Genomic DNA, 10142 nt, shown 5'->3' with positions numbered 1-10142 from the left:
GGCATGGGTCCAGATGACAAGTGGTGGCCCTCACAGACCGAAGAATCCTGTCCACTTCCTCAGGAACAACAGGATCAAACCGTTCCCAGTTAACTGGGCAAGAACAATCCCCCGGTATCTCCCCAGACCCTGCGCCACACTCGGAGTCCAACTTGGAATGAATCTGAGCGATTTAATCCTGCAGGTGCTCTGCAAATTCTTCCGTGCAGCCCTGCAAATGCACCGCCACATCCCCCTTATCCAGGAGGGACTTGGTGATGCCAAACAGGACCGCCGGGCAGCACTCTGCAGACGCAATAAGGGCGGAGAAGTATTGGCGCTTCGCCGCCCTTATCGCCACAATGTAGGCCTTAATAGCAGCTCTAACAGGTGTTCGGTCGGATTCGGTCCGTGTCTTCCTCCAGCGGTGCTCTAGACGCCTCTTAAGCCTCTTCAGCACCCTCAACTCCTCCGTAAACCACGGGGAGTGTCGGGGCCGGCATGGCAAGAGAGGTTGCAAAGGCGCGATCCTATCCAAGGCCCTGGCCGCTTCTCTATTCCAGGCAGCAGCCAGGGCCTCCACTGGACCGTGCAGCAGGTCCACGGGAATATCCCCCAGCTCCCTCTGAAACCCTGATGGGTCCATCAGGTGCCGGGGGCGGACCAATCGCATGGGTCCTGCCTTCCTGCAGAGGGGGGTGGCATAGGAGAAACTCAGGGTCACCAGGGCGTGATCTGACCATGACAACGGGGAAAGCTGTACATCTCCCCTCAGGTCACTTTGCCATTGCTCAGACAAGAAAACTAAATCCGGCATGTGGCCACTATCTTGGGTTGGGTCCCGCACAATTTGAGACAGGCCCATGGCTGCCATGGTAGCCATGAACTCCCGAGCTGCCTCAGAGGATCGCCCCAGGGATGGCAGGTTGAAGTCCCCCAGAACCATAAGCCTGGGGAACTCCACCACCAGCCCCAAGACGGCCTCCAGCAGCAACATAGAAATATGTTCTCCCTTATAAAGTTTTTGTATAATATGGATGAAAAATCTTTTGCATACAGGTAGTCCTTGCTATCCGACCATTTGTTCAGCAACCATTCAATAGCTTTGCATGGGGCTTTGGGGGCTGCCTGAAAAACTTTGTGCTGAAATCCTGCCTGGATTTCAGCATGAAAGTTTTTCAGGCAGCCCCCATGGGGAATTTAGTGAAAACAGCTTTGGGGGCTACCTAAAAAAGCTTCATGCCAAAAATCCAAGTAGGATTTGCAGCCCCAGAGGATGGGGAAGGGACCGAGTGGGGGAGGGAGCAAGGGGGTGGATGGGTGTGTATGGGAGGGTTGGGTCAGGTACACAAGGGCTTCTGGGTCAACCTGTACCACACCCCCGCACTCCAAAACTGACTCTCCCATGCACCTGTTGCTCCCTCCTCCACCTGGCAGCACCTGTGTCTTCCAACTTCCTGCCAGCTTCCCCACTGACTTGATTGTGGGAAGCCACCAGGAAGCTGCCTCACCTAATGACTGGGCATTCGCTTAATGATGCCAACCAGGACTGTGGGGATTGTGGTCACTAAGCAATGCAATCATGTGATGTTTCACCTAATGACTGCATCACTTAGCGACCGAAGTTTCAGTCCCAATTGTGGCCAGATAGCAAGGACTACCTGTATTTGCATAATCAGTTATCAAAGCATTCCCTTTTTGTAATTTTAATATCATTTTTCCCAGTTTCTTTTCTCAATTTATATGCTACCCATTTCCCTGACTTATTTGCTAATTCAAAATTGTTTTGTTTAGCACAATTTATTTTTGTTTCCATTTCTTTAATCATTAACAGAAAACTGACATTGTGAGAGTAATTTGCTGCAAAATATTTTTCTTCCTAGTGATCTTTTTAATTTATCTTCTTTCATTTTTATCTCCATTAAAATCTTTTGCATCTTTTCTTCTGTCTTATAATGTTAGCATTCTGCAATATAAATTGTTCTCTCATAAATGCTTTACTTGCATCCCAAACTGTCTTTATTTCTGTAGCCTTGTTCAAAGTGATCTTAAAACATTCTGACAACTCAGACAGTCCTCAGTTTTGTAACAAAGTTTCATTTAATCTCCATCTATAAATTCTACATTTCCTCTTATATTTCAGAGTCACTGGATTGTGATCTGAAAAGGTTTTTTGTAGTATCTCTGCTTTACCAGTATATGTAGATAATTTCTTAGAAATCCATAACATATCTATTCTTAAAAAAGAACTTTCTCTTTCAGAAAAATATGCAAATTTTTATGTGTACATATATTTATAAGTTCAACTTTCTCCATCATTAAAAAAATATTTTTGGTAGTTTACCTGTGATTCCACGCACAGAAATTTTGTCTTTTTGTGGACAAACCATTCCATTCCAATCTCTCAAAATACACAAGTTTTTATAAATCAAGTCCATTAGTTTTTCCATCAGCCTTTTAAGAACTATAACTTTATTATCATTTGGTGTATATAATCCCACTATCATAAATGGAATGTCATTCCATTTAACTTCTACACCTGCATATCATCCATTTATTTATTCCTAACAGGTAGGAAACAACACGTGAGGTTAGGCAAAACTACATCCAGTACCCAGTTAATTAGTGCAGGTGCCCCTCAGGGATGCGTGCTTTCCCCACTGCTTTTCTCCCTTTATACCAATGACTGCATTTCAAAAGACTCTTCTGTTAAAATCTTGAAATATGCGGATGATACAACTGTCATTGGTCTAATTCAAAATGGAAATGAGTCAGCATATAGACGGGAGGTTCAACAACTGGTTTTGTGGTACGGTCATAACAACTTGGAATTGAATACACTTAAAACCATGGAGATGATTGTGGACTTAAGGAAGAATCCTTCTAATACTCCTCCCCTTACCATACTCGACAGCCCAGTATCAGTGGTAGAGTCCTTCAAGTTCCTGGGTTCTATACTTTCCCAAGACCTGAAATGGACGCTTAACATTACAGCCATCATTAAAAAGGCACAGCAAAGGATGTTCTTCCTGCGGCAATTTAGGAAGTTTAAATTATCCCAGGAGCTCTTGGTACAGTTTTACAGGGGAATCACTGAGTCTGTTATCTGTTCCTCTATAACTGTCTGGTTTGATTCTGCAACCAAACAGGACAGACTCAGACTCCAACCGATAGTTAAGTCTGCAGAAAGGATAATTGCAACCCGCCTGCCTTCTATAGAAGAACTGTACAGTGGTACCTCGGGTTACGATCTTAATCCGTTCCGTGACTCTGGTCGCAACCCGATTTGGTTGCAACCCGAAGCAAATTTTCCCATAAGGTTCAATGTAATTACCGTTAATCCGTTCCAGCGTCCACAGACCACGCGTCAGGGGCGGACCAACGGCCGCAGACTACGCAGCCGGGCGGAAAAACGGCTGCGGACCATGTGGAACGGGCGGAAAATGGCTGCGGACCATGTGTCACGGCGGAAAATGGCTGCGGACCATGTGTCACGGCGGAAAATAGCCGCGGATCCAGTTCGTAACCCGAGGTAAATTTTTGCGGCCGGAGCTGGTCGCAACCCGAAAAGTTCGTTAGTAGAGGCGTTCGTAACCTGAGGTACCACTGTATACTGTGAGGGTCAAAAGGAGGGCAGAGAGGATATCTGCAGACTCTTCCCATCCTGGATATAAACTGTTCCAACTTCTTCCTTCAGGATGGCGCTACAGAGCACCATATGTTTGTTTTTTTTTAATAAAATTTTTTATTCTTTACAACAAACATAAAACATACATAAACAAACAAGAACATACAAAGGCATAAAAAAAACATCTTCCATTTTATACCGTGTGTCAACCAGTTCCCAAATCATTGGTGCCCCTTTCATAATCTTCACTCATTTATATAAATTCTCATATCATCTATTCAAAATATACTTGTATACTTATCAATTATCAATTATTAATCATTTGTAGCTAGTCTATAAAATCATTTATTACAAGAAATTTTAGCTTTCATTATAGGATTAGTAATACATTTTTATCCATCGATTATATATGTATATATATATAGTAATTAATATCGAATTTCTATTATAAAATTTCCTAATCATTACATTACTATATTTTCTCATCCAACCATTAATAAAACAAATCCCGTATCATATAAAATTGCTTATCTTCTTACTCTAATTTCAAATATCAATTTAACTCATCTCTGCACATTCCATAATTTTTAATAACTTCCTCCTGCATAGGTACTTTTTCATTCTTCCAATTCTTAAAAGTTACCACTAACTTTTCTAACCACTATCAAAACATACTTCATTCTTCACTACATGTTTCAACAAGAATATCTCGTTTAAAATCTATATGTTACTATATCCAACCATGTATGAATTTTAGTCTAATATCTTAAAACATTTACAATCAAATACAATTCTTTACTATATATCTGAGTTTTATACCTTATTCAAACGCTTGCATAGTTTTAAGTTCACCCTTTTCATTCAATATCCCAAAATATCTAGCTGTTTATTCCTTTTTCTATATTATTGGATAAGAGAAAGCAATAATAAATGTCCTTTCAAACATTCTGCTTTTTGAAGCTTCTGTCAGTTCCATCATTGTTGTATTCCCCTCGTTTTTTCTTTAAACATCTGGAGTAGTTTCTTTCAATATTGTTTTACTTCTTCTTCTTAAGTATTCTCTTAGTACAATTTTCCATTATAGTCTTGTATAATCTTTTTCTCACCCTCATTACCAAAAAACAAGTCTGTCCCTCTTCATTTATCAATTGATTAACCCTTTTTGATTCTCAATTTATAAGCCTCAAAATAGTTCTGTTTAGTGTTTCTGATTTCTTGTGCTATTTCTTCCTTTTCCATTGATCCCGTTTTATGTTTAATTAGTCCATTTTAGCTTTGATGTCTTTTTTTTTTTTTTGCGGGAATTTCTGCAGCTCTTCTTCCAGTTTTTTATAGTCATCCTCGATAGTTTAAAAATCTTTTTCTGCATTATGTTTCTCGTATAGTCTATTATCAAACCCCTTGTATAGACCTTCATTAAGTCAAAGGATTCTTTATCTTTATTCTTGCCAAGAGAAAGAAAAGAAAAAAAGAAAAAGAAAAAAGAAGAGGAGGGGAAAGACTAGGTCTCTTTAAAAGTCCAACTGGGGGGGGGGGGGGAGTAGAGAGCAAAGCAAAGCTTCTACCAGAAAGAAGAGCTACTGCCACTAAACAAGGCTCTTGTGACTAACTCAAACTTTCCATCTTGAATATTTTCAAAATCGCTTTCAACTCCGCTTTCTTATTTATAGTTATTCGGATGGCACCTGTATAAACATGCACATCCCACTATCTTTTTAGAAAGCCCAAAGTCCTTGAGTACACGTCACAATGAAAAAAAAAACACTATATCAAGCCTCTAGATGGCAGTGCAACTTTCTTTCATTTACTTTCTCTTAACTCCACTTTCCCCATTTCCAAAACAAAAAATATAGGTTTCTTATAACAATAAAAAAAATCTTAATCAAAAAAGAAGCTTGAGATAAAAGATTATTGAGTATTGAAAAGAAAAAGCCAGTCCAGTTAAAAATATATTTTTTTAAAAGAAAGACATCTTGCCAATTCCACTAAAAAGGGAAAGTTAAAAAACAAAGATTTTTTTCCCCTTTTTTTTTATAAGGCTCAATCTCGCCGCTTAATCCATTTTTCTTCACTTTTAAAAATCTCTTTAAGTTACTTAAGGTGTTCTCTAAGAATAGTTGAATAGTAAAGGTCCATCTCACCCGGTTGACACCCCTCTCCTTCTTCTTCCTTTGGAGCTGTCCCGGCTTTCGCAGTCATTAAATGGCTGCCTCTCCTCCACCGGCTTTAAGAGCTTCTCCTGGGATCAATCTGGGACTTGTGGTGTCCCTGAGATCCACAGGACGTGCCCTTTACAATCACCGTCTCTACGGGACGACTTAGGTCCATCGGGACCATCTGGGGGGGGAGATATCGGCTGCGATCCTGGGAGCCCAGGATTGCCCGCCGTATCGCCGCGACGCCAGCTCCGCCCTCCCAGAGCACCATATGTTAAAACATCTAGATACCGGAACAGTTTTTCCCCTTGTGCCATTGCTCTGTTAAACACTACATGACTCTATATGTGCTGGACAGTGGCTTCTCCCTTTGAAAAAATTATTTTACTGTGTAGTGTTATTGTTTATTATTTTTCGGTTGCTATCCAAACGCACTGTTGATCTTGCTGTTCATCACCAAAGACAAATTCCTTGTATATATTTTATACTTGGTCATTAAAGTATTTTGTATTGTATTGTATTTGTATTTATTTATTTATTTATTATTAAATATATATGCCACCCATCTGCCCCATGTTTGTCATTTATTATTAATTTTGGTTGCAACTGTGGGTTTATATACAAAACAACTCAATTTTTCTTAGTTGTCCCTGCAGATATAAATTCTTGTACCAAATTTTTGTAGATCAAATATTTTTTATCTTTTTTTTCTCATTTGTATTTCTTATAGACAAATTACATCTTGTTTTAATTTTTCTAAATAATGAAATGCCATTTTTCTCTTTTGGAGGGCATTATTAGCCCCATCCATATTCCACATTAGGCACTGAAGATCCATATCTATGTTGCAAATTTTGAAAAGTCTATGCCTGTAGCACCTAGTGTTGTAGTCTCTTCTTGTTGTGGAATCCCTTCACCTTGTTCTAATTGTACTTTCTCCAATTCATCTTTAAACCTCTCATAAAAATCTCTTAACTTTTGGGCAGAATTCATTTTGTACCTCCGTTGGCTGAATGTCCAATTTATCGCAATGGAATTGTATCCTCTCCTGTTTAAGTTTATCTGTCAAAAAGGTATATTCACTTCTGATTCCATATCTTCTTCATCCCATTCCAAAAATTTAGACAGGGACTTCACAACTTTCTGTCTAATATCTTCAACAGGTCCTTCTTGCACTGTCCTCAGTCTTAAGCAAAATTCCTTACCCATTAATTCCAAAACAGCCACTTTAGGGCCTTTTCCACCTCTTTGTCAGTTATTTCTGCTTTATTTTCCAAAAATTCTATTTTTTAAAAAATTCTGTTTAACTTCTCTAATTATTTTTTCTATGGAGTCCTCCAATTTTTTATCCATTATTCTTCAGGAATGATTCTTTAGGACTGTGCAACATTTCAGATTCAAAAGGAAAAATCTGTACTAGTGTCATGTGGGGTTACGTCTGTCATCTGTCAGCAGTAACTTAAACACAGGTTACAAAAATATTTCCAAAGAATTTGGACTACACCAGTCCACTGTCAGGGAAATAGAGGCAATTTAACACCATTGTTACCCTCTTCAGAAGTGGTCAACCAACCAAGATCATACCAAGAGCAAGGCATGTAGTACTCCAGGAGGTCTCAAGGAAGCTAAGGTTAACATCTAAGGAACTAAAGGCTTCTCTTGCATTGGTGAATGTCAATATGGATGAGATCACCATCAGAGGAAAACTGAACAACAATGGTGTGCATAGCAGGATTGCAAGGAAACAGCCACTACTCTCCAAAAAGAACATTGCTGCCCATCTACAGTTTGAGAAAGGTCGTGTGGATAAGCCAGAAGGCTAATGGAAGATTGTTCTGGGGACCAAAATAGAACTTCTTGACTTAAATGAAAAGTATTATGTTTGGCAGAAGGCAAACACTGCATTCCAGAATAAGAACCTTATCCATCTGTGAAACATGATAGTGGCAGGATCATGGTTTGGGCCTGCTTTGCTACCTCTGGACCAGGATGCCTTGCCATCATTGATGGAACTATGAATTCTGAATTGGACCAGCAAACTGGACAGGAATATATCAGGGTATCTGTCTGTGAACTGAAGGTCAAGAGAAAGTGGGTCATTCAGCAAGACAATGACCCAAAACACACAAGTCATATGACCAAAGAATGGTTTAAGCAGAAGGAAGTCAATGTTTTGGAAAGGCCAAGTCCTAAACTTAAACCTGTAGAAATGTTGTGGAAGCGGGTAGTTCATGCAAGAAAGCCCACCAGCTTCCTTGAGTTGAAGCTGTCCTGTAAGGAGGAATTGGCTCAAATTCCTCCAGACCAGTGTGCAGGACTGATCAACACTTGAAGAGAATAAGTGTAGCTCAGGGTTGAACTGTGGAGTCCTTGGGGTTTTCTAAGCTTGGTTGTTTTCCTGCAAATGTTTCATTATATGGCTAGGTAACGAAATGTTTGCAGGAAAACAACCAAGCTCAGAGAACCCCAAGGACTCCACTGATCAACAGTGATCAGAAATTGTCAAAGGCTTTCACGGCCGGCATACGATGACTGGTGTGGGTCTTCCGGGCTGTGTGGCCGGGCTGTGCGCACTCTGAAGATGCCGGTCACAGATGCTGGCGAAACATTAGGAAACAAAACTTCCAGAACACGGCCACACAGCCCAGAAGACCCACACCAGTCATAGTGATCAGAAATGTTTAGTTGCAGTTATTGATTCCCAAGGGGACCACACCAGTTACTGAAAACAAAAGTTCACATGGTTTTGCCACACACAAATATGAAGCTTTGGATCATTTTCCTCAAAAAATAAATGAGCAAGAATAATGTTTTTGACTCATTTCTTTAATTGGGTTCTCCTTATCTAGTTTTAAGACTTTTGTGGAGAACAGATCATGTTTTAGGTCATGTTTATGCAGAAATATTGAAAATTCAAAAGGGTTCACAAACCTTTAAGCACCAAGCATAAATACAAATGTTAATTTTCTTCTTGTTAATCACACCAGTGCCAGGGTGACCATTCCAAAGGGTGTGGGAATGAGGAAAAGGACTATAAAATTTGCCCTGCAAAACCAACTTTTTCATGAGTCGAATTCCAGAATCCATTCTTTCTGCTCAGGCTCGGCATGGTAGATCAAGGAAGGACCTCCTGACCCTGGGAGTGTAGTTGGGAACAGTGTCTTAATAAATGTTCTTAAAAGTTTCTTACTGTCCAGGCACCTCCCTTAGTGTTTTGTTCTTTGCTATTTGTCCTTCAAATTCTACATTAAGTGCCAAAATGCACAAATTAGCAGCAATTGCTGCCCATTGTGAAATTGTTTGCATTGGTCAGCCTTATAAATTGCATTGGTCAACCTTATAAATCTAGATAATAATGACCACAACAACAACGACTTCTGGCTGGCAAGCCCCACTTGTTCATTATATTTGTTTTGTTCCTTTGAAATGAATGAGAACCCAGAGGTAAATCTTATGAGAACCCTACGGAAGAGCAAAAATTGCTTTGGCTGGTGTGGGTCTTCCGGGCTGCATGGCCGTGTTTTGGAGGTTTTGGTTCTGAAGATGCTGGTCACAGATGCTGGTGAAATGTTAGGAAACAAAACCTCCAGAACACGGCCGTACAGCCCGGAAGACCCACACCGGCCATCGTATTCCGGCTGTGAAAGCCTTCGACAATACAAAAATTGCTTTGTTTGTAAACTCTGGAATGGACATTGATAGTCCAAATGGATGTTGAATTGAACTGAATTCCTGCTTGGAATTATGAAGATATCTGGAACCAAGGCCAGGATTTTCTCTACTTGTGGGTCAAAACTGCAATGCCCAGTAAACAAATGCTGAAGCACGGGATCCCAATATTACAACTTTATGGGATGGTGAGGTGGGAGCTATGCACCTGATTTTGCAAGTCCACCAAATTCCAGTCCAGAAGAGTACATGTGGCCAACTAGACAAACCCAAGACTAGTATTATGCTGGAACTGTTCTCCTCTTGCTGGTTTCGCCTAGACAACAAACATGCTTGCAAGACAAATTCATTTCATTCCCATGACCATGAAACTCACCAAAGCTGAGAAAATAGCTAGAGTCTGGGGCCTACAAAGCCAGTTTCTGGCCCCTGAGAGGGTGTTGTTTTTTCCCCCAGCAGTCAAATATCTGACACAACAGTTTCTACCTTGATTCCTGAATCACCACTTCTTGTTGTTGCTTGTCGGACATTATGGGACCGTGAGGAGATACTGACAACTGAAAACAGATCTGAGGTTGAACAAATTGCCATGTGAGACTGACATGGAAGTTGTCTATAAAAGCTTGCCATGTTGAATGGGAAGCTCAGAGATCATTTCCAGGAGCTGAAATGTCGCAATATGTAGTGTATATATTGAGGCATCAGACCCG

At 40.4% G+C, this 10142-nt stretch overlaps 1 protein-coding gene across 1 annotated transcript; it reads right to left on the bottom strand.

Moving 5' to 3' along the window:
• Positions 1-223: 223 nt before the first annotated feature.
• On the bottom strand, positions 224-844 carry LOC148216908 (uncharacterized; the record flags this gene model as incomplete). The annotated part of the gene is made up of 1 exon (XM_088130295.1): positions 224-844. A coding segment is annotated over exon 1 (621 nt), but the record flags the coding sequence as incomplete, so codon positions are not given.
• Positions 845-10142: the final 9298 nt, after the last annotated feature.

Source organism: Python bivittatus, unplaced genomic scaffold, assembly GCF_059951505.1.
Source record: "Python bivittatus isolate LINGU-HERP-01145 unplaced genomic scaffold, Pbiv_v1 ctg000070_np1212, whole genome shotgun sequence".
In the NCBI taxonomy this organism is placed as follows: Eukaryota; Metazoa; Chordata; class Lepidosauria; order Squamata; family Pythonidae; genus Python; species Python bivittatus.
This window is presented reverse-complemented; position numbering and strand designations above follow the sequence as displayed.